This window comes from Macrotis lagotis, chromosome 2 (genome assembly GCF_037893015.1).
Source record: "Macrotis lagotis isolate mMagLag1 chromosome 2, bilby.v1.9.chrom.fasta, whole genome shotgun sequence".
In the NCBI taxonomy this organism is placed as follows: Eukaryota; Metazoa; Chordata; class Mammalia; order Peramelemorphia; family Peramelidae; genus Macrotis; species Macrotis lagotis.
In genome coordinates, this window is record NC_133659.1 from 280,877,603 (window position 1) to 280,903,029 (window position 25,427).

At 39.2% G+C, this 25,427-nt stretch overlaps 1 protein-coding gene across 1 annotated transcript in view; it reads left to right on the top strand.

The window, feature by feature from the left end:
* Positions 1-25,427, top strand: part of PPM1H (protein phosphatase, Mg2+/Mn2+ dependent 1H) — a 318,199-nt gene that overhangs the window by 226,279 nt on the left and 66,493 nt on the right. The window contains 1 exon segment of the mRNA XM_074226229.1: positions 11,254-11,372. Within this exon segment, the coding sequence (XP_074082330.1) occupies positions 11,254-11,372 (119 nt within the window).

Genomic DNA, 25,427 nt, shown 5'->3' on the forward strand with positions numbered 1-25,427 from the left:
GCAAAAACAAACAGAAAAACTTTAAAAGAGCAGAAAACAATGAGAAGGAGATTTGGTCTAGGTTCTTTTTGTTTTTATTTTGTTTTATAAAATGTTATGGCTACAAATAAGGAAAACAGGATGTGACAACATGATGAAGACAAACAGTTTAGAAAAAATTAAGAATTCCAATCAACCCAATGTGATAATCCATGAACCAGAGACCCTGTGATGAAACATGATGTCCACCTTCTGACAGAGAGGTGATAGACTAAGGTCACCCAATAAGACATATCTTGTTTGGACACAATCAGTATGGGAATTTGTTTTGCATATACATATACATATGTGTGTGTGTGTGTGTGTGTGTGTGTGTGTATATATATATATATATGTTACAAGGGCTTTGTTTTTCTTTTTTCTAATGAGGGAAGAAATTTTTGTTCACTGGAAATAACATTTTTAAATTAGTCATTTCCCCTTAAACTTTTCCTACAGTGGATCCTTTCTTCTTTTAAAAAATAATATTTATGTTAAAAAAATGCCCTTTTGACATTTGTTTGTTTTTAAGTTTTGAGGTCCCGATTTTAGCTCTCTACCTTCTCCTTTGGCTTCAAAGAATTCCATTAGAGGCCATCAGATCCAACCTCAACATTTTATAAAATAATCAAATTATATCACATAGCATAGAATTAGTGAAATAAATAAAGAAACTGAGGCTTTACAGAGATAAAGTGCACATCTAAGTTATGTGCAATCATGTAAAACATTTTCATGTAAGTCATTTTGTACAAGAAGACTTAAAGGAAGAGAGAGAAGAAGAACAAAAGGAAGTGGGGAGGAAGGAAGGAAGGAGAGAGAGAGAGAGAGAGACTGTATTCAGAGCAGATAGTATTTAGTATTTTTCATCAGGAGTCCTTTGGGATTGTCTTGAATCATTGTATTGCTGAGAATAAGTCATGTGTCTGAACTCTGCCTTTTTCAGTTTGTTATTGTAAACTCCATTCTGTGTCTGTAATCCCCACCTCTCTACTGAGAGAAAAAGAGTGTTTCATCATTAGTTCTTCAAGACTGAGATTGGTCATTACTGTTCATCCAACAATGGCTACCTTTTTGTAGAGCTTTCATTTATTATATTCATGTATTATAATCGTGATTTATTGTTCTCCCAATTCTGCTTGCTTCCTTCCTCATCAGTTCTTATGAATCTTTATGAATCTTTTCCCACTCAAACACCAGCTACATATAGGACCCTGAGTCTTTATTTCCATTACTTAATAAAGTAATAATGTTGGCAACAACTTAATATTCATAAACATTGCACACTTAAACATGTTACCTAACACATGTGACAATAGATATAATAATAGACCAACTCTTGATTGTCCATCCAGTAACGTGTCATAGTCTGAACCATAAACATATTACTTTATTTTACTACTATACTCTTAATTTCTGTCTTCACTATTTGGGATATGCATGCAGTGTGAAATAAATGAACAAATGAGAATGACTATATTCAGTCATTCGAGTAGCCAGTGGAGCTGCATTAAATAATGTATACTTCAAGGGTGGCTAGGTGGTGCAGTGGATAGAGCACTGGCCCTGGATTCAGGAGTACCTGTGTTCAGGTCCAGCCTCAGACACTTAATAATTACCTAACTGTGTAGCATTGGGCAAGCCACTTAACCCCATTTGCCTTGCAAAAACCTTAAAAAAAATAATGTATACTTCATGATTTTTAATTCCTATTGACTCTATTGGCCTGACTAAAATAACACTAAAAAGTTAAATGCTTATTCCCTAATAACTGATCATATTTTATTTGTAAGACATGATGGAAATAACATAAGATTTCGTAATATCCAGGATTTTCTTTTTTTTCCTTAAATGCTCTTAACTGGGAACTGTCAGAAGTTCAGATGTTTACTCTGGGTAAATTAGTAGTGACTTTGCCAAAAATAAAATGAATGGAATTTAGAATTCAGGGAATTTGCATATGAAACATAAGATCATAGATTTAGAGTTTGGAAGAATTCCATTGGAGGCCATCACATCCAACCTCAATATTTTATAAAATCTATAAAATAATAATCATATTATATCATATAGCATAGAATCAGTGAAATAAATAAACTGAGGCTTTATGGAAATAAAGTGACTTACCCAGAGACATCCAGTAAGCAGTTGAATATTTTGAAGTATCAGTAATAGTTATTCTTGACATGCAAAATCCCAAGTTTTTCAAACTATTTGATATAAGGTAACTTGGTTACTGACATCCTTGGATTTTCAATTTGGATCTGTGTGGAAATCTGACTTTAGCTGCTTTTTAGCCAAAAGGACTAATTTAACAAGGCTGTAGATTATGATTTCACCTTGGTGGATGTGATATGGATGTGTGATCATGGAGCCTTCCATTGCCTTACTGCATTGACAGATCACTTTCTTTTTGGTTTCTGACCTTTCCTCCTTTTTTTTTAATCTTTCTTTTACCCTATTCCCCTCCCACTTTTTAAAAATACTAGATCCTCCCATCTCTGAGCCACCATGGGCTAAGACAACTGGATGCCTACCCTAAATTTATCAACAATTTAGTGAGTTCCCAGTGGGAAGGGGTTAATGGGGGGGTAGGGAGAGGTACCAGGTTGCCTAAAGAGTAGCAGAGATTGAACAAAGGGGCTACTCCTGGGCCCCACTAATCCCACTACTTATCAGGAATATTGACCTGCTCCATTTCAAATTTGGGCTGGTTTGCTACTCTTTAGGCAACCTGCCACCTCTCCCTACCCCCCCATTAACCCCTTCCCACTGGGAACTCACTAAATTGTTGACAAACTTACTGTAGGCATCCAGTTGTCTTAGCCCATGGCAGCTCAGAGATCCTCCAGCCTCCAGGTGCTTGTAATATTAGTGTGTGCTACCATACCTGGTGGAAGGGTGGAAGGAAGGAAAGGAGGGAGGGAGAGAAGGAGGAATGGAAGGAGAAAAGGAAGGAAGACTATTATTTTTCCTCTTTCCACATGGATCAATTAATAAAATATTTTAAGCATACCCACCAAGCTAGATCAAAGGAGATTTTTTTCCCCCCGCTTTAATAAAATCATGACTTTGCAGAGACAAGAAACTACTCTGGGGAAATAACTGGTCCTGGCCTACCAGCCTTTACATATATCAGTCTCACCCCTTCAAGGTATTAGTGTTTTGTGTCCTCCTTGACTCAAATCTCTGTTTCAAGGTGACAGTCGGGACCGATCCCTAGTCTGGGTGCTTTGATAGCTCTGAGGTGGGAGAGTAATGGCTTTCGTCTGTTAGGTTGAGACATATTTATAAACTCTGATTTGATTACATTAAGATTTGCCAGTATCATCAAGCTCCAAAGAACACTTCTATCCCAGCAGAATAATCCAAGCCTGCAGCTGTTTTTCATCAAGGCCAGTGTACGAACAGATGAAAGTTGGTTTCACATGCACATTTAATACACATAAGTGTAATGTCATCTGAAGTGATTTCTTGCAGTGTCCTTAGAACTCCAATTTTAGATTCTGTATCTGTAAAACAACTTGATTGTCTTCCTGTTTTTCCTGGTGCTGGATCTCGGAAAAGGCTTCAAATGAGCAGCCACCAGTCAGCCTCTTAGCTCTCTGCGATCCGTCATGCTCAGTAGTGACTTAGGAAGAGCATACCTTAAGCCTGAACTTGCTTTAAAGATGGAGTGGAGCAGTGAGATGAACTGGCCTCCTCCCTACGTTCCACTTAACCTTGAGAGATAGTTGTTAAACTGAGTGAGCCTGGCTTCAATCAGGAGGCGTGATGGCACAGCTTTATCTTTTCTTTGCTCTTAAAAGAGCAGTTCACAGTGTGATGGAAGATTAGACTCCACTTTTTGTGTCCCCCATCGCAATGCAATCCCTTTCCACCCTTTTTCTTCCATTTCATAAAACTGTACAAATTTTTAAATATTCTAATTTTTTTTTAAAAAAGCAAAGGCCAAAAGCCCAACAGTTACAATTTTCATATCTACCCTAGTCCCATATTTCTGGGTTTTTACCACACAGTATTGTTCCAAGTTTGGACCTCTTTCCCCTGGGGCAGTCCTTGTTTTGATTCTACCTCCCCCAAATATTCCAGCTTTTTTCCTCTGCCAATTCTGTGATAGGAATAGGTATGTGACTTTAAACAGTTGTCTAGTTTCTCATATGTGAAATAAAAATTGAGGTTGTGCATATGTATGGGGAAGGAGGATATTGTCATGAAGATAGATGGTGTTACCTTTGTGAGCATATGGTCTTTCTCTGATTTAATAGAAGAAAGCAAGAAGTGTCTAAATATAGAAATGGAAGCAGAATTGACAGCCCTGACCCTTGTTATGGTTAACCTTTACAACCACCAGATCCCTTGGGGTTGGATTTTTTAAAAAATAATTTACAAATTCCCATGTTGACCTAGACAGTGATATGCAGAAGTGAAGAAAGTTCCTAAAAAGCATGTTGTTGAAATCCTAAGGTTTTTAGATGTAAGTTAGGACTGCTTGGGAGTGATTCCATTGGAGAAAAGGCCTGCCTGTGATGTACCTTTGACTTCCCCAGTTTTACATTTCTCCTTTTATTTTTCTCAGTCAGAAATATGAGAGTTGTTTTAAAGTTATAGGTCTTGTAAATCAAGCAATGAGCCCCAACTCTCAGGGAGCTACTTCGTCTGAATGATAGTCCACTGGTAGTTTTTGCCACCATTACTCATTATATTTTATTGGTGATCTTAGACGTTCTATTCCCATAGAATCATCTTGAACTGAAAAGATTCCAATCCCTCCCCTCTTTTAATATGACAGATCCTTCTTTTCCTAAAGATGGGAATCTCAGTGTCTGTTACCCAATTTATTTTTAACTTCCTGGTTACAAGACTGTTAAATACCATTTGAGTGATAGAATTTGAAACATAGAAAAGTTTCCTTTCTTGCTTTAGCCCTTCAGAATCCTTGGATTCTTTCAAGGCTTCCTAGATGTTTCCTATCTAGAAGAAAATTTTCTACTCTGTTTTAGGCATGAGTCTGCCAGAAGCAGTTTTATTAATTTAGATTAAATGATGTCTAAACATGATCTGCTTAGCAAAAGGTCCAAAACTCAATAGAAAATTCTAAGACATTTTGAAGGTCCTTTTTATAGATTTTCCTACAATAGATAGTTAACAGCTTAATTATAATAGTGACTAAAAAGTTCAGTCTATCATAGAGAATCAATTCTTATTCAAAGATATTCTCTCAGGCAGGGCTTTCTTTTGTTTTTGTTTTTTTGGCAAGGTAATGGGGTTAAGTGACTTACCCAAGGTCACACAGCTAGGTAATTATTAAGTGTCTCAGGCGACTCAGGTCATCCTGACTCCAGGGCCGGTGTTCTATCCACTGCGCCACTTAGCTGTCCTCTCGGTCAGGGCTTCTTAACCCATTTTGTGCCCTAGACCTCTCTGATAGTCTGAAAAAGCTTATAGATCACTTCTCAGAATGTTTTTTAAATGCATAAAACTAAATATATAGGATTACAAAGGGTACCAATTATATTGAATTATAATCTGTAAAATTTTCATCCACAGTAATTTTAGAAGTGGTGTTGAGGGCAGCTAGGTGGAGCAGTGGATAGAGCACCGGCCCTGGAGTCAGGAGTATCTGAGTTCAAATGTGGCCTCTGACACTTAATACTTACCTAGCTGTGTGGCCTTGGGCAAGCCACTTAACCCCAGTGCCTTGCAAAAATCTTTTTAAAAAAGTGATATTGAGTCCAAAATATATGTCAGGTTTTGAAATGTAACAACAACAATAATGAGATTTGAAAATATATGATTTCTATTAATGGTTAGAATCACAGGTACTGCTAATGGTACTGTAGTTTGTTGCCTCATTTGTAATTGAAGGAAATGCCAAATTTCAGGTAGATATTAGTGAAAATAAAGATAATTGTTCCCCAAACTCAGTCCAAAGATCTTCTGAAATCTATCCACATACCCTATATTAAGACCTCATATTTAGAGAACTTATCTTTCAACCTGTTCAAAGGAGAACTCAAGAGGTAATTTCCTTTTATTACAGAAATCAAATCATCTTCTTTCTATATGAAGTGTGTCAGTCAAGGGCCTTTACTCTTTGTGGGGTATCAAGATCCCATGAATCAAGAATCTTCATGACCCCATAACCAGACTCTTCCATCCTTTACTATCTCCTGAAGTATTTGCAAGCTCATGTCCATTGCTTCTGTGACTCCATCTTATCCATCTCATCCTTTGCTGTCTCCTTTTCCTTTTGCTTCAATCTTTCCCAATATCAAAGACTTTTCCAATGAGTCCCATCTTCTTCTGATGTGGCTCAAATAAACCCAAACCTTTGTGGTAGGCCACCCTCATTCCATCTTCATTGAGAATAGAGAGAAAATGGTTAGGCCTTTGGTACAGGAGAAAAGCAATTTTTCAGAATTGATAGTTAACAAGAACAACTTTAAAATATTGTCTAGGGGTGGCTAGGTGGCGCAGTGGATAGAGCACTGGCCTTGGAGTCAGGAGTACCTGAGTTCAAATCTGCCTTCAGACACTTAATAATTACCTAGCCATGTGGCCTTGGGCAAGCCACTTAACCCCATTGCCTTGCAAAAAAAAAAATATTGTCTAATATGAATCCTTAAAGAACTTAAGAGGAGGAGGGCAGGCATACCTCTTGCCCTTGAATGCTACTGCCTTCCCTTTCACGATTACCCTATATTTTCTTTTTATTCTTAATTTCTATTTGTTGAAATTTTTAATTATATCCTGTTGTGGAAACTCCCAACTACTTTAAAAATCTATATTTCATTTACTCAGTTCTTTTTTTTTTTTTAGGATTTGTGTCTCATCTATTTCCAAGAGAAATTTGAGATAACCAATAAAATCAAATAATAAAAATGCATACAACCAAAAAAATTATTTAAAAGGAGCAAAAGTGTAGATGTTACCAGATCCCTAGGATGAATTCATTACTAGATTTGAATTCTGAATTGTACCCTGAGTTATCAAGCAAAATATGAAAAGAGAAATATATCAGACTATAGTTTTTATCATCTGACAAAAGGAAAGAATATTAGTTTCTTTTTTAATTAATTTCTTTTTTCTTTACTAGTATAAATTAAACTACCAACAAATATAAGTATTTAATCACATAATAACAAGAACCATAACTTTCATTATTTTAATATATATATTTTGTCAAAGTAGTAACAAAACTATCTTGCCTCTTTTAAACTTTTTTTACTTCTATTTTTCCAGTTTTTGTTGCTATTATCATTGCCAGATTCTAAAACTTAGAATTGTAAGGACCTTAGAAATCACCTTGTCTATTTAACTTATTTAACAAAAGAGGAAAATTGAGGCACAGAACCATTAACAGAATTGTTCAAGTTCACCTAAACAATAAATAATAGTCCTAGCCTTTGAACTCAGGTCAGACCCTCTGAGACCAGAACTACCACTTTTGCAATTCTACAACTTCTTTCCACAGTTATCAGAGAAGAAAACCCTTTTTTCCCTTTAGACTGGATTTAAAAAGTAATCACATGGCCCTAACAAGACACCTTGAGTAAAATAATATTTCCCATTTTGATTTCTCAAAAGATAGAAATATTGTTCAAATAGACACTTCCTATCTCAACCCTTCATCCAGGCAGAAAATATAACATGCTAAGGAGAACTGAGATAACAGAGTATAGATTCACAAATTCAGGGATGAATATTAGAATGAATATTAAAATCTAAAGGAATAGAGTAGAATATTAGATAATCTATATAAGTATACTCAGCCCTTAGGGGGAAGGACTAATCCTATAATTTAATTGGCATAGAGGAAATTCCCCAATGAGGGAACTTTCTCTCTCTCTCTCTTTTTATTAAGGTTTTTTGAAAGGCAAATGAGGTTAAGTGGCTTGCCCAAGGCCACATAGCTAGGTAATTATTAAGTGTCTGAGGTCGGATTTGAACTCAGGTACTCCTGAGTGACTCCAGGGCAGACGCTCTATCCACTGCCACCTAGCAACCCCGAGGGAACTCTCTTTACCAGTATAGGTAGACCCCTTCTCTGCAATTATTAGCACCAACTTGGTGGGTGCAGTAGATAAAGCCCTGGGCTTGGAACCTGATTCTTATAGATTTTTGATCCTCCATCACTCAGCCAGAAAATAAATAGGTTTGAGGAGGCTATAACACATTATAAGTGAAAATTATATAAGAAAAACCATGAAGGGAAATGTGAAATCAGAAAAGAAAAATGCACCCATCACATAGCTAGAGTAAAAGATAACTGATTGATGACCCATATTTTGCACTGGGATCTGTACAATATCAAAAGAATATGAGGAAGGACTCTAAAAGGTTGAATGAATACTCCATGGGAGATTTATGGAAGGACATATACAAATGATAGAAAGGATAGCCAATCATGGATGAGTTTGCTGTCTACTTCATTGAAAAGAGAATCTGCTTCAATGAGACCACTGATCCATTGAAATAGTGCCCTATATATTATAATCTGCATAAGAAGAGGGAGTGAAATTTTTAGTTACTTTTGCATCTTTATAAGTGTCTAGTATAATGTCTTGAGTTCTTAATAAGTAGCTTGTTGAATAATGAATGAACCGATGTTTAGGAACAGCTGAACCTCCTTGCTGTCCCTTATACACCTCCAGATTGTAGGCATTTTTTCTACATTCCTGGGATACTCTTTTTCATTTCTGTTTCCTGAATTCCTTGGCTTCCTTCACGACCCAGCTAAAATCTCATCTTTTACAAGATGGCTTTGCTGATACTAGTGGATAGAGTGCCAGGCCTGGAGTCAGGAAAGACTTGTCTTCTAGAGTTCAAATCTAGTGTCAGACACTTATTAGATGTGAGATCCTAGGCAAGACAATTAACTCTGATTGTCTCAGTTTCTTCGTCTGTAAAATGAGTTGGAGAAGGAAATGGCAAACCACTCTAGTGTATTTATCAAGAAATTCCCACATGGGACCATGAAGAGTTAAACATCACTGGAAAACAACTGAACAAACTGCTTGCTCTCTATTGATTATTTCCAATTAATCCTATAAAACTCTTGTATGTAGTTTTTTTTTTTTACATGATCTCTCCCATTAGACTATGAACTCCTCAAGGACAGGGACTGTCTTCTGCTTTTTTTGCATTAGCATATTGCCTAATATATTGTAAGTGCTTAATATATGTTTATTGATTGTCTGAGTCAATGAATTTCTAGATAACACTTCTGAATTCCTCAGATACTTGGTTTTAGGTTAAATTTGGGACTTCCCCAGGGCACATCCTCTCCCATCAGCATATCTAAAGAATTAGGACCCAAATATCCTAAATATCCCAGATAGACAATCCATTCTTGAATCTCCTGGGAACTCAAGAATCACTTAAGCCTAAAAAACAGGCTCTTGATCACGGACAGCAGCTCCAAACCTCCATCATCTTTACCATGGCATTAAGAGCCCCCAATCCAAGAGGATCTGGAAACCACTGCCAATTGAGGAATAACTCTCAGACCCCAAGATAATTGTCCCCCTTTCCAGACTCAGGAGTTTGTAACCAGCCTGGCTTTACTTCCTCAAGAAAAACTCACCACAACTGGCTCACCACACACAAGTAATAAGTAACTTCCAAACTAATGATTCCTATCCACATTATAGCCTCTGAGCTCACTCAGAAATCTTTCTCTATTGAAGGCACTCATTCTCCACTCAATTAAAGACATCCCCATCCTAAGACTTTCGTCTGTTGGCTCATTGAAAGACCCATGCTAAGCAACAGCAGAAAAGACCAATATACTCTACTTAGTCAATTAGTAAACATAACTACTTATATCTGAAGGAGGAAGAGATAATCAATGATGCAGCTATTTATGGGACATGAAGTCCCTGAAAGACAAAAGCCAACATAGAAGCATTTCACCTCAATGGATAGCTGGGTTTGAATTTTGAATATGACAATGAGTCTGTTTGTCTCACAGTAAAGTGACTGTTTGTTCAAGACTTTGTAGTGCGAACAGAGATTTGGTGGGGGAGGAAGGGACCATCTGCTTCAGTATGGCCCTGCACTTACATGATCAAATTACCGCTGAGTAGGATGGTGAGTCTCCAATAGAACGTTCCTGCCTGGTGTCTCCAACCCCAGCCTGCATCACTAGTCCATTGTATTTATTGAGTAATAAATATGCAGACACATGGTAAGATGCAGTGTTAATTCTGGGTGGACAGCTTGCCCAGAGCTCACAAAGCCAAGGAGAAAAAGGTCATGGTTGCCTTTGCTGCCTTTTTGAGGGGCAGGGTAGGGGAGAAGAATGAGGAAAAGGAGATTGCTATATGGGGGTCAAGGTTTACACCCCAAATATGAATATCTTGCATCTTAGTAAAGTACCAGGCAGAGACTGGAAACTGCCTCAGATTTCTTAGCTTGTCAGCTGGAAGGGACAAGACTTTCTAATCCAATCCGCTTATTTTAGAGATGAGGAAACAACTTGAGACCAGAGAACAGACAATGAACCTAGCTAGCCACTTCCGGATGGATATAGGGTGCAGTATGAGTTGTACATTTTTGCACAAGGACAGTGTGGGAATTTGTTTTGCTTGACTATGCACATTTGTTATAATGAAAGTTCTGGTTTTCTTTCCTTCCCCTCCCTACTGGATGGAAGGAAGAAAAAATAAATTTGTGTTAATTTAAAAAGCTGGATTAAAAATTTTAAAAGGAGATATCTAAGCAATAAAATCCGGTCATTGTAGGAGTTTGTTTTTGCTTGCCTATGCATATTTGTTATGATGAGAGTTTTGATTTTCTTCCCCTCCTCGATGGATGGAGGAAGGAGAGGGGGAGAAAATAAATTTTTGTTAATTGAAAAAAAACTTAGATTGAACTTTAAAAAAAATCCAAGCAGTGAGACTTTTTTTAAATATAATAAGAACAGTCAGTAGGACTGGGGAGTCTTTGGGATGTCCATCTCAGGCCCTGCTAAAAACACATGTGCCCTTGTATTATTTATCATCAAGTGAAAAGTCAAATTGCCTTTCCTTAATTTGTATAAATTTATGATTTCACAGAACACTTTTCTCAGATCACTCAGGTTCTAAAACTTTTCCCTTTCTTGGAAAAAAAAAATATTGGGTCTGTTGTTTTTTTAAGCATCTGTCTATATTTGTAAAGCATCCTGGGGGTGCTGTTTCATGCTCAAAATGTGAAGTGTTTTTTTCCCCTTCTCCTTCCCACTATTAGGCTTTCATGCAGCCTCACTTGCTGGGAAACGAGTTCACACATTTGGAGTTTCCAAGGAGAGTACAAAGAAAAGAACTTGGAAAGAAGATGCTCTACAGGGACTTCAATATGACAGGCTGGTAAGAACACAGCTCCTTGGTAAGAGTAAAGAAAGCATCCTCATTTAAAAAAAATCCATTTATGCTGCAGATTGGATGAGGAAGAAGAGACAGAGTTATTTGCAGATGTCTTTGTGGTTAAAAAGAAAAGGGACTACCCTCTTCTGCTACCTCTTTGGTACTAGGATTGAACCTTTCTAGTTTGAGGTTTGGGAGTTTGAGCCTGTCTCTCAAGGTCCACAGGTAGAAAGCACTATGGATGGGAAGTATCTTGGGACCATGTTGGATTTTGTTATTTTTTGATCACTCCTATAGGTGGTATTTCTCCCAATTTGCACCCCAAACACTTTGTGTCCCCAGAAGGGTGGTGGCTACACCCAGCCTTTGAGTGGATACTTCTGAAAAACAAAAACCCAAGTGCTCAAAAATCTTTGATGTTCTGTATCATTAGAAGCCAGCCTTTAGACACAATTAGCTCAAAGCAAAAACATTTGCTGAGATGATAATAATAATATTAATTATAATTAATGTTTATATTGAATTTACTATGTAGCAGCCATTGTTCTTTACAATTATTATTTCATTTGGAAAGTAGATGCTATTATTATCCTATTTTACAATGAGGAAACTGAGTCAAACAGAGGTGAAATGACTTGGCCACAGTCACACAGTTAATAAGTATCTGAGACTAGACTTGGATTCAGGTCTTCCTGACTCCAGACCTGATGCTCTATCCACTGTACCACCAAACCAGTATAGATATTGCCTATTAGAAAACTGAGGCATAATTTCCCACAAATACATTGTACATTTGTGGGGAAAGTAGGAGATCTAGACAGTGGTACTGAGATACACCTGTGTAGGTGACAGGCTATATATTCCCAAGACCATAATTTTGCTTCTCTTTTATATCCATCTGACCTGTAAGATGCTTACAGAGGCCATCTCGTCATTCACCTATCTGCCTTGTTTCTTCTCACTTGGACTAATACATACCCTCCACCTAGGCCTAGACCTCCAGAATGTCTCTGAGAGAGTTAATACACTCATCTTTGGAGGTCCTGCCTTAGGGTCTGTTATGGTTTGATCATTTTCAGTAACTCGAGTCCTTAGGCAGTGTGGGAGGAGTAAATTCAGTGTCTCCCATTTGGGGTTTTCTTGACAAAGAGACTGTAGTGGTTGGCTATTTCCTTCTCAAGTTCATTTTACAGATGAGGAAACTGAGGCAGTTAAGGGTTAAGTGCTGGAGTCACACAACTAGAAAGTATTTGAGGATGAATTTGAACTTCTGGAGATGAGTCTTCCTGTCTTCAAGTCCAGCTCTCTATCTACTGCACCACCTGGCTGCCTTTCTTAGGGTCTAACCCCCTGCAAATACAAACTAGCCCAGACTATCTATAATCAGTATTTATAATCTGACTAGTCATAGACACCAGCTGCCTATCACCATCACATCTTTTCTACTTCAGAACTCATTCAAACCTGGGAAGATAAAAGTGGTTATGTTCCTTTTCTTTTATTCTTTAGCTCTTTGCCTCCCCCACCCTGGAGCCCCAAGAAAAAATGCTCATAGACTAGGTTTTGACTTATATCTAGATCTGTCCATCAGCCATGGGACAGCTATTTGTTCCATAAAGGATTGCTAAACCTAAACTACTCTCTCAAGCATACAATGATAGGCTTAAAATGGAATACCTAATTTATAGTTACTACTAAATTAGTAACAAGTTATATGCCACTATAACTATAATAAACTTACAACTATTTTTTATTCTCTTAGGAAATTGAGATTTAAATGTGAGGCAGTTTGAGGACTATTGAATGGGTATTGTTAAATTTCATCACTATTTTACTCAATCTCCCTCAAAGTCCATATTCTCTACCAAACTGAGCCAAAGCTTGGGCTCATTCCTCTCACTCTTGGTCATCTTTTCCAAGAAGTGTATTGAATGTGGAGGAGGCACCTCCCACACTGCCTAAGGACTTGAGTTCTCTGGATCTCACAAACTCATAAGTCAGTGCCCACACTCAATTTACCAGAGGAGTATTGCTCAGTCATCTAAGTTCAGACCAAAAGTAAATAAATTAATTAAATTAAAACAGAATCAGCAGCTAGGAACCCAAGATCCAACCAAGGTCAGGCTTGACACAGTGTCTGGTGAGCTAATGTAGTTAAGGGTGATCAAGGGCAAAGCTCCATTCCTTACCCCTCCAGGGAGAGGCTTGAAAAATCATGATTCAATGAAGATAGAAAAAGAAGAAAAACCAAGGGTGGACTATTTACTTTTAAAGATTCACTGAGTCAGTGATTCTTCTTGCTCAGTAAGGAGATTCTCTCTCAATAAAGGGAATTTTATTTCAGAAGTTATGCCAGGAAATGGGTAGGAAAGTTATGGATAGGACCCTATGATGGAGGACCTAGAACATCAGAGAGGTGTGGGCAGTAAATGGGGATATATTGAGCAAAAGCAATGGTTTAACCTGGACTAGTCTGCCAGCTGTTTATAAGAGGGACTAGGAATGAGAAAGACAGAAGTCAAGGCATCTACTCAGAAATTACATCTGGTATGTAGATTGGTGTGATGAAGACCTGGACTTAAGGGGATTGGAGATGAAAATTTTAAAAGGACAGGAAGGAAACCAGAATTACCAATCTGAGAAGTTATTATTTCTAGGGAATAAAGGAGAGAGATGTCAGATGCTTTCAGGATGACCTGTCAGTAAAATCTGAGGTGAACAGAGTTGACTACTTGGGAGTGGGAAGATGCTAATGATGGGTCCCTCTGCTTTTTTATTTCTTTCTTAATTTCCCATAACTTTATTTTGAGGGGAGCTAAAATGGTGATCAAACACCTCCACACCTACAGAGTTTTTTCAGCCTGCCTTTAGATTACAACAGTGTTGGCCAGGTGGGTTTGGGCAATGGCAGTCATTGAAATTCTGGGTCCTCAATCAAAATTGGACAGAATAACTTTCATCTGGACCCCAGCCCCCAGGAAATAGAAATCTCCAGTAAGGCAGGCATGGAGACAGAGAAGAGATAGAAAAATGACATTTTCAGTAGTAACTCTTTCTAATATTGGCACTCTCTGATAGGTTTCAAAAGTATCGATTCTAACTATACCTAGAAAAATATTATGTTTATAATTAGATACAGTGTTAGGCCCATTTTCTCTTATATGTGGCACTGGAACTGGAGAGCGTGGGAGAGAATTCAGGGCCTTAGAAGCCTTGCCACAAACTAACTATGATTATGTGGCTTTTCAAGAGGGGTGGTGGGGCGGGGATCCTTTCTCTTGCTTTCCTAGAAACTCTGGAGTCGATTGGCCTGCCCAGCTTGTATGGATTACAAAAGGTTATTGTCTGCAGGACCCACAGAATGGAATTGGTCTCTTCCCTGATTTCTTTCCTTCTCCTTGCCTTCTCCCCCCCCCCCACTTCAAATAAAGTTTCCACTGTGGTTTAACCTCAAAAGCCTACATTGGCAGCATCTGAGCCAAGGACCCACCCACTCACCGCCCTTCCTTGTCCCATTAGGACAACTGCTGTGACCCAGCTTCACTAGTCCAAGTTTGGCCTATAATTACTTTGAGATCCCCCCCACTTTCTGTTTTCTCCCCATGGACCCAGCACCCACTCTTCTCTACCTGATGTCATCCATGCTGGTTCCAGAAATCCAGTTGCTGTGCCAAACCCAACCCCCTGCCCTCCTTCCCCCATGTGGGCAGAGCCGCCATGACAGGATCCAATACAAGCCATAGCTGGCATTGTTTTTGTAGGAACTTTGTCTCATAGAGCACAAGCCCCAGAGCTGTCTCGGGCTGCAGTTGAGTAGCAGGAGGCTGGGTTATGGATTCTGAAAGAGCAGCCTCCCACAGCTGGCTCCGTGGCACAGGGTCCTGAAGCCTGTGGCTGCTGGTGGGTGGCTCGTCTTTCCCATGGAAGGGGTATGTTCTTCTTGCTCCAGCCACATGCTGCTTTCAGAGCCAAGCCAGGAGGGGCTACAAAGGGCATCTGTGCCAGGGGGGAAGCAGCTGTTCTAGGGCTGATGGGTAGAAGCCACACAGAGGGAAGGAAATGCTAATCATACACATGATGCCATCGAGAATCTAGGCAGTTCTGTTTGTAAAATGTGTGGCATGAGCCTCATTGAGGATCCTTTTAGGAGAACAAAGCCCCATGGTAAGTAGAAGGAGGTCCTTCCTATCTAAATATCTAGAGAATAGGCAATACTTCTCCACCCTTGAGTTTTGGGGAGATTGTGCCCTAGAGAGGAAGCAGGACTGGTGTTTGAATCCAGCTCTACCAGTAGCAAGTTGCCTCCTCCTTCTGGGTGGACTCCATCTCTAAAGCCCATTCCTCCTCTGAAACTATCTCCCTGTGTTTCCCATAGCTGCCACTGGCAGAGGATAAATCACTTAGCTGATCCTCAAGCTTTGCTTTTTCACCAATAAAATGTAGCTGGAAGGGATGAGGACCCAAGTTCCAGCTTATCTCTTGGGATCAAATCAAAAAATGTGTTCTGTTCTCTAGGGCCCATCTTTTTCTCTCCTCTCTTTCCTTTTTTCCCCCCTTTCTTCTCTTTCTCTCTCTTGTATGTGCCTGGGCTATGGAATTTAAGAAATTTTTGCCAGGAAAACTCAATGACATCATTTCTTAATTCACTATTCTCTGGGTCCAATAATGTAAACTAACTCCTTCCCACCCTTCTAGATAATAAAATGGGAGAAGAGAATGGGAAAGGAAGAGTTTGCAATGCTAGGAACTACCAAAAACTAAATATATACAGCAAGCAGCAAAAGGTTTAAAAAATATTTTTTAATAATTGTTTTTTCTTCAGTCACCCTGAGATAAGAAGCCAGGATCCATCACGTCCCTCCCATGCCCTATCATCTATCCCCAACAACTTAGGGAGGGGCTTATTTGTTCCTTTCAGACCGTATGGAGCCACAGCCACTTTATGGGGGAGAGCCATGTCCCTGGGGGTCACTGATTGGAAAGCAGAGAGGATGGCCTCCTGGGGGTGAGCACTAAGCCATTTTGTATGTCAAACGGCTTCCCTCCCCGCCTCCTCTTTCCCCGCTGCCACCTGGACCAATGCCAGCCTGCTTGGCAGTCTTGTCCTTGTCTCTCTGTCTTTTGCTTCCTAATGGGCTGGGTTGAGCTGTTTGGGTCGGGGGGGGGGTGCAGAGATGGTCTTTCCAGCTTCTGAGAATCTGCTTAAAAGGCAGTTTCCTCTCAACCCCTCCCATTTTGGTTTAGATGACCTTTGGCCTCATCCTGATGGCCATTTACCCGGAGGGTCTCAGAATAGCTGATCCCAAAACAATGGTAGTAGGAGCCTGGCCACCCAAGAGGCCAAAGTGGACACAGTGGCAGCTCTTGGACATGACTGGTCCCTGATTCCTTCTTGCTCTTCCCTGTGTCCTTTGGGCAGCCTTGGCCAGGCTGCTTGACAGGGGAGTGGAGAAGCAGATTGAGGATTCTTTAATAAGCAGGCTCTAGCGCTGCACCCGCATTTAATATAAATTGATTTATTGAATCAAGCACAGAAGCCCTGTTACAGAAACCTCAGGCTTTATCCTCCAGAGAGCCACCTAATAAAACAGGCCCAACTGACACTCCTGATTAGCTTTTCCACTGATCCCAAGGCAGGTTTTAAAGGGGCAGTGTACCTCTTTTAGACCTGAATTTATCTGCTGGCCATGCCTATGGGCCTAATTAAGTTGTATTCAGAAAAGCCCTGAATTTCCTAACAGCTGGACTCCTGAGTTTCAAAGAGTAATTAAAAAACCATGCCATCCTCTTCCCTTTTCCTACTTCTTTATATCAAAAATATAAAAAAAAATTAAAATTAATCTTTAATTAAATTTAAAATAATTAAGTTTTTCCATTAATAAACATTTCATCTTTCCTTACCTTCTTCCCCACTTGAAAAAACAAACAAATATATTATCCATAAATTTGCATAATCTAGCAAAACAAATACCCACAGGGATGTTGTCCTTTTCCAATAATGTGTATATCATTCAGACACACATAGACCATTTCTCTTCTTTTCCAGAAGGTAGATATCATCCTATGTCATCTGTTCTCTGAAATCAAGGTTAATCACTGCATCAACCAGAATTTTAGAATTTTTCAAAATGGTCTTTTTTTTCTGAATGTTGCTAATTTTTTTCTCCTGGTTCTAACTTTACTTTGCATCACTTCACAAGATACTTTTCCAGATTTCTCTGAAACTATCCTTTTATCATTTCTTAAAACAGTAGCATTCCATCACATTTTTTGGTTTTTTAAATGTTACCCTTCCCCCCCCATTCTGCTCACTTTACTTTGTATCAGTTCACAAGATACTCTTCCAGATTTCTCTGAAACAGTGCTTTCATCATTTCTTAAAACAGAGTAGCATTACATCATATTTATTGGTTTTATTTTTTAAATGTTACCAATTTTTTTTCTCCTAGTTCTGCTCACTTTTTGCATTAGTTCACAAGATGCTTTTCCAGTTTTCTTTCAAACTGTCCTTTCATTATTTCTTAAAACAGTAGCATTCCATCACATTTATTGCTTCTGATAGCATGATAGTATCTCATCACATCCATGTGTTATCTTTTGTTTAGCCATTCTGTATCAATTAATGGTAGCACCTTAGTTCTTAGCAGAAGTTCATTAGCAGAAGAGCTAATGTAAATATTTTTGTATTTCCTTTGCTTTGGATAATCCCTACTCCAACATGCCACCCTCCTTCCCTCAAAATTCTCTTAAGATTTTAGAGCATGAAATGGGTAACTCTTCTTTCAGCCTCATTCAAAATCCCAACGATATTGTTGTGCTCAGATTTCAATCACATGCTTTGTAAAATCGCCAGGGAGAGATCAAATTTTAATTTCATAATTACTTCACAAGAAAGCAGACTTTCCCCAGTCAGGTCTGGTATTAATTTCCTACCGGTGACTTCCATTTTCATAATTTAGTGATTATGGACCACCTTGGCAGCAATAAGCCTTTCTAGAGAAAAGGGAGCTAGGTTGTCATTTCAGGCAGTAGGAACTATAATCGAGAGCTGTTAACACATGGTTAGAAAGGAAGGTACAAGAGTGGCAATGGAGGTAGGGGAGGAAGGGAGGGATGTGAGTCGGTGGGTGTAAAGAGTCCACCATTTGTATAAAAACCCCAGAGAAAGGGCAGAATGCAAATGTGGGTGGCTCAGATTCCTATGGAGTTGGAGCTTTTTCCACCTTGCCTCCCAACACCGGTGATGATGAATGGTTGCTGGCGACACGCATGGTCTGCAACTTTTCAGGAACCCTGGCTCTAGTTGCAGGAACAGCGGGAGAGGGACGATTGACCTGCTGTGTACAGCACATCATCTGACAGTGATGAATGATTTGCCTCCCACTCTGCTTCCCCACTCCCCTCTATGCACAGGGGTGACAGCTAGAGCTGGGGTCTTTGCAGGTGGTAGAAAGCCCAAACAGATGGTCATTGTCAGACCAGAGAGGAGGGAGAAAAAGAAAAGGGATGTTTGGGTGCATCTTTTTCCCTTGTCCCACTACAACTTTAATGACAACACCATAAAGTGAAGCCTTTCATAGGCCAGCAGAAAACAAAGAATTTAAAAGTCACCAACAAGAGCTGTGGGCTCCCCAATCAGAGAAGCACTAAGTACAAAGGGGGATCCATCATTCATCCTCCTGTGCCTCCTTAAACAGTCTAAGGGGATTCTGATGGAGGTTTGTCATATTGCCAAGGGAATATGTCAACTTCCCCCTTTTCCTGTTGCTTTTAGGGAAAGAGAATCTTTGGAATCTTGGGTGCTGAAAACTAGAATTCCTAAAGAAAAAACTGCCCTTCCTCCTCAAAACCAGCAAGAGAGAGATCTTGTGGATGTGAAAAATCAGTTAATAAGACAGTATGACCAAATGGGCAACTTCCATGTTGTCATTGGATAATGTAGAGTAGTCCCCTTCCTGAAGACTCTGGTCCTTCATTAAAGGTGACCCAGGTCACATGGTTTATTTCACCCTGTGACAGAAATACCAGTCAATTCAGCGCACTCTGATGAATGTTGGAAATACAAATAAAAAGACTGAAACCATGCCCTCTCATAAGAACCCTTATGTTCAAATGGACAAGATGACAAGTACAATATATAATATAAATATAAAATGAATAAATACAATTAAATACAGATCAAGTAAACACAAGGTAGATGGGAGAGAGGACACTAATGATTCAGGAGGGATCAGGAAAAGGCCTCCTGAGACTCTGGGAAGTACTTTTTAATACAAAACCTTTATTAAGCAGATGGTGTGTGCCAGAACCTGGGGGTAGAAGCCCTCATGGAGCTTGCATCCTATTAAGGAAGATATGTAAAGAAATGACAAGCAGAGCACCAGTCCAATATCCCAAAACATCCTCTCTTCCAGACTAGGCCTTGGCCTCAGTTTTCAAAGGCAGAGAGTTATCTAATTATTTTTTAAAAGGAATCCTAAGTAGGGAGTAACCCACCCTCTTCTTCTCCAGTATCTTTTGGCCATTATTGGCAGGGAGCTCTAAGGCTTTTTTTAATTTATGACCACCATCGAGGGGAGATTCTATTATTTCCTTTTCCCTGCCAGCCCCTTCTCTTTTCACTCAGTTTGGAAGGATGAGATTGATTCTTCCAGATCAAAGGCAGTGACCCAGAGGAGACCCTAGATCTCATGGCCCTTTGCAGTACCAGTCTAAGTACTTTTCATGAGAAAGATCTCTGCCAGCCAGCTGTGCAGCTGCCACCCTCAGACAAGTAAATGAAAGGTTAGTTCTGGATATGGCTGAGGTTTTATGTACTTCTCTTTGAAGGACTGAACACAAAATCTCTCTGTTGGACCAGGAAACGTCACTAATGGGGACACTGGAGGTGATTTTTTTTTGTAGAGGCTACCATTTAATCTCACAGCTATCCTTTTCTTTTGCCATGATAAGATCAGAAGGAAAATATCAGAAAAACCATAAAAAACCTTAGCCCTTTTCATTGTTGGCCTCATTGTCCTGGCTCAATGGTCTTGGGACCAGATTGGTCTCTGTTCTCCCCCCAGAGAGCTAAGTTCAGATCCCACTAGGATCCAGTCAAAAGAAAATAAAATACCAAGAGGCCTGGTGCTGGGTAACTTAATGGATAGAGCCCTTAACTGAAACTCTACAGGTCAACTTTGAGTCGTAGCTAAACTGCTAAGTAACAGAATAGCTTGCTAGTCTAAGGGAAACTTAACTTCTTTCTCCTCTTCCCTCCTCCTTCCCCCCCATCCTCCTTCCTTCTCTCCCTTCTCTTCTTCCCCCCGTCTCCTTTTCTCTTTTCTAACTCTTCCCTCTTGTTTCTCCCCCTCTTCATCTTCCTCCTTCTCTCTTCCACTTCCCCTTCCACTTTTTCCTTCCTTTCCCTTCCCTCTTTACTTCTTTCCTCCTTCTGCTCCCTCCCCTACCTTTCCACTTCTCCTTTCTTCTCCCCTCCTCCCTCTTCTTCACTCTCCTTCTTTCTTACCCCCACAGATATGGTCAGGAAAAAATAAAACACATTCTTATTGATGGATTGTCACTTCTTTGCCCTCTGCAGTGGCCTATTGAAGTACAATAATGATAGGCTAGCTGGGTCAGACTAATCATGGACAAAGCTTGGCATGGACCTGGCCCAGAGTATAAGCTTAATAAATATTATTGACTGCCTACCTGAGGAAAGTCAGATTGTCCTAAGATGCCGCTATATCTATTGTCCTTTAGGGCCATCCCCCCAACACAGACCTGGCTCTAGGAGTGACATAAATCACAGATCATGCACCCAGGAAATGTGACTTTGGAACCAGGAGTTTCTGTTGTTGTTGCCCTAGAGATAAATGCATCTCCGACTATTTATTCTATGTGACTGGAAGCTTGAGATGTCAATGGGAGGGTTGCTCTTTATATTCGGGGCAGTCCAAGTGATTGAAATCACATTGCAACTAAGTCTGTCTTGTTCATTTTATGGCTACCCTGCCACTAGTAAGTTGAAAAGTATGGTACATGACTTTTTATGTGCTATGTAAAAAGCCCATAAAGTCAAGCTCATTAGAGTAGGGAGTAGGGTGGGAACAAGCTATTTCAGATTCAATGCAGTTTCCATTCAGCAAACATTTATTAACATTTGCTATATAAGCATTGAGACTTCAAAGACAGAAACAGTACCTGTCCTCAGGGTGCTTAAATTTTATTGGGGGGCAGGAGGAGCATAATAAAATGTACACAGATAAGTGAATACAAAATATAAAAGAAATGCAAAGGCATTGGGGGAGGGGGTTACAAGTGGTGATGAGAGATGAGGGGAAAAACCATCCCAGGTGTTAAAATCCAAGATAAAGAGGCAAGAGATGGAATGTTGTTTATGGGGAATATCATGGGGAATAAGACCAGTTTTGCCGTAACATGTTACCTGGAGGGGGAGAAATAGGTAATCAGCCTGAAAATAGGTGTGAGTCCAATTGTGAGGGTCTTTAATTGCCAAACACAAGAGTTTTTAATTCTATCCTAGAAGCAATAAGAACCCAATTTCCTAAAAGCTTCTTGATTAAAAAAAATAAAAATAAATAAATAAAAATAAAATAAATAAATAAAAATTAAAAAGCTTCTTGATTGAGGGAGTGAAGTGGTCAGAGATGTGCTCTAGGAATATATGTTTGGCAAGTGTCTGGAGGATGGATTGGAGAAGGAAGAGTCCAAAAAAAGCAATCTCAAAAAAGCAATCAAAAAATTATTGCAATAATTCACAGCAAAGGTAATAAGAACATACAGGAAAATGATCAGAGGAAAAGAAGATGACAGCATGACCAAAGTTATGAAAGAATTGATAGGACTTGGGAACTTATTAGCTACAATGCAGGAGTGAAGACATAGAGTCATTAGATAATTTCTAGATTCTGAACCTGGAAGACCAATGTTGGCATTGCTGGATGGGTCGTTGTCTTTTATTCTTAAGAAGGATTAAATGACATCAGTATGAGAGAGTCAAGTTACAGTTTGTCTGACTGTGATTGATCAGAGAGTGAGGTTAGGAAAGATGTGAGTTTAGGGGAAAAGATAATAAGTTGCATTGCAGATGCTGAATTTTGGGGTGTCTTTAGGAAAGGCAAATAGACTTTTCTGAGGATAGTTCCTTGATCATCATGATGAGATTACAGAAAGGTGGGGGGGGGGGGTTGGGGCACTTTGGATTACATCCTATTGTGTTAGGAATAGGCATGCCTTTTGGTACACCAGATGTTTTGGTACACATTTTTCATTTGAGTCTCCATATCCATTGCTGAACTAAGATGATTGGTTGCCATCCATTGCTGATAGGGGTCTGTTAGTCTAAGCAAGGAAGCCCATAAGATTTTTTTCCTCCTTTTTCTTTTATTTATTTTCTAATTACATGCAAAGATAGTTTTTAACATTCATCCTTTTGTAAGATTTTGAATTCCACATTTTTCTACCACTCTCCCTTCCCTCTCCCCACCATGGCTGCAAACAATTTGATTTAGGTTGCATGTATACGATCATTTTTAACATATTTACATATTAGTCATGTTGTGAAAGAATTAGTATTAAGGGGGAAAAGATCTTGAGAAAGAAAGGGAAAAAATAAGTTTTAAAAATATGCTTTGCTCTGCAAATATTTAGACTCCATAATTTCTTCTCTGGTTGTGGATGAGCCTATAAGTTTTTACCCCTTTTGTCTTTTTTTTTGCCCCTAACAATGTCCGAATATAAAAGTGGAACTAGAATGGAGGGGGAAATTAAGGGAGGCATATGATAAACTCAAGGAGAAATACTTTTTTTATTCTATGTGTCTAGGCTATTTAGGGGAGAATTATTTGGCTCCATCCTTGGAGACAGGCAATGGTGTTTCCTCCCAACCAATTGGCAGCTATGTAGAAAGCAACTACGTGGTCTAAATGGCATGATTTTAGTGAGAAGAGAATTCTCTGTATCAGTTCTAGTCTTTTGAGAAGAAGAGAATTGGACATGTGATTCCTAAACTTAGGTAGGGTTGGCCAAGCACTAACTGGGGAGCAATGTGGATAACAGTGACCCAGATTTTGATTTCTGTTATTAATTGTGAATTATTCAGACATTATGAGTGCAACAGGGGAAAAATTGACTCTAGCATCTTCTCATTTTCCTTCTGGAGAAATGGAATACCTGCTTCCTGGGTTAGACTACAGAGCTAGATTCTTCTATTGGTCTTTGGTGTCAATGGTGCGACTCCCCAGAATGCCCCCCCCAGGCAATTCCAAATACATTACCCTTCTAGGAAGAATCCAAACAGAGTAGTGCCATACCAGGGGATGCCTATATGGATCCATGTGGTGAAAAAAGGGACTCATATGAGTATTAAATGATTGCCTTCCTGGCAGCTTCAATGTCATAACCATTCTGAGGGAAATTTAAACCATGAGGTGGTATTATGATTCTTGAATACTTAAATACCCTGATGGAAAATGGGATTCACTAGAGATAAAGGAAAATTTCATCAATTGTTTATTGGCTACTGAGACTTATTTCTGTATTTTCTGAATTTGCTGTAAGAGGAATAAAGGAGTCAAGAAGACTCTTCTTGAGTTCAAATCTGGCCTCAGACAGAGACCATTAGTTGTATGACCCTGGGCAAGTCATTTATACCCTTTATTGCCTCAATTTCTTTATCTATAAAATGAGCTAGAAAAGGAAATGGCAAACCACTAAAGCATCTTTGTCAGGAAAACACCAAATGGGGTCAAGAAGAGATGGACACAATTCAAAATGACTGAAGAATCATAGCAACATAATCAATATATGCATTTTTACATAGTGCTAATATAGGGTCATGTGGATCTATACACGAATCATATTTAGAAATTTCCCAGAGAGTTCTGGGACTCTAAAGCTTGGACTGTGGGCCATTGGTTCATGGATTTACTCTAATTCGTAAATAATCACCCTCCTATAAATGGAACTATGCTAAATTCATCTGATGTTTATTACTCCCACTTTCTTGGGCCTCATTTTTCCAATGATCTTATCGCATCTTTCACCTGGATATAGTACAGTATAGTACAAGCACCTAGCAGATGCCTGAACCTATTCAGATAACCTGCCTTGTTTGGGAAAGGCAGTTAGCTTGATACTGCACCCTAGGATCCCTCTTTTTCCTCCATCGTCTTCAACTCTATTACTGTGTTTGCCGAGGATGCTGGATGTTTTGTCTCCCAATTTATACATAGTGGTCTGGCCTAGATGAAGGTATTATGTCATTGTAACTTTCTTCTTTCCCCTCCCCACCCCAAGAAGGCGAATGACTCAAGAACATAAAATACTTTCAGCATAGGCTTTCTATAGACCAAGGACCTTTATATCCACTAGGGGAGCTTAAAAGGTATTGATCATAATCTGTGAATCTTCCAAGTGCTAATGTGCATGAAGCAGATAATGGAATATGGGAATAATTTTCAAAGCTTAGGAATTCCTTCAAAATTGATAATATCTAGTTGTTTGCTTTTGTATTTGGAGAATTTACCAATTTGTTTCCTATTTTTGGAGCTCATATAAAACTTCAAAGTTCAGTTTTTTTAAGGTATCTGTTCCTTAACTGTGTTCATAAGCATTTTGTTTGTATATGGGTTCTTAAGTGCAGAACCCTACTAGGCAACCCTATTAGAGATTCAGGACATGTCATCCTTCAGTATCCTTAAGTATTGTTGTTATTCAGTTGTTTCAGTCCTGTCCAACACTTTGTAAACCTCATTTGGGGTTTTCTTGACAAATTCTATAGTTTGCCATTCTCTTCTCCAGCTCATTTCACAGATAAGGAAACTGAGGCAATGAGAGTTAAGTGATTTGCCCAGAGTCACACAGCCATTAAGTGTCTAAGATCAATTTTGAACCCAGGAAGTTGAGTTTTCCAGCCTCCAGACCTGGTGCTCTATCCACCATGTCAAAGTCTGATGTAAAGAACTTATCCCCCTAAGCCAATCAGAGTCCTCCAATTTATATTATGCATCCCTTTGCCCTTTTGTTAACTAACATATAATCACATTAATGAGC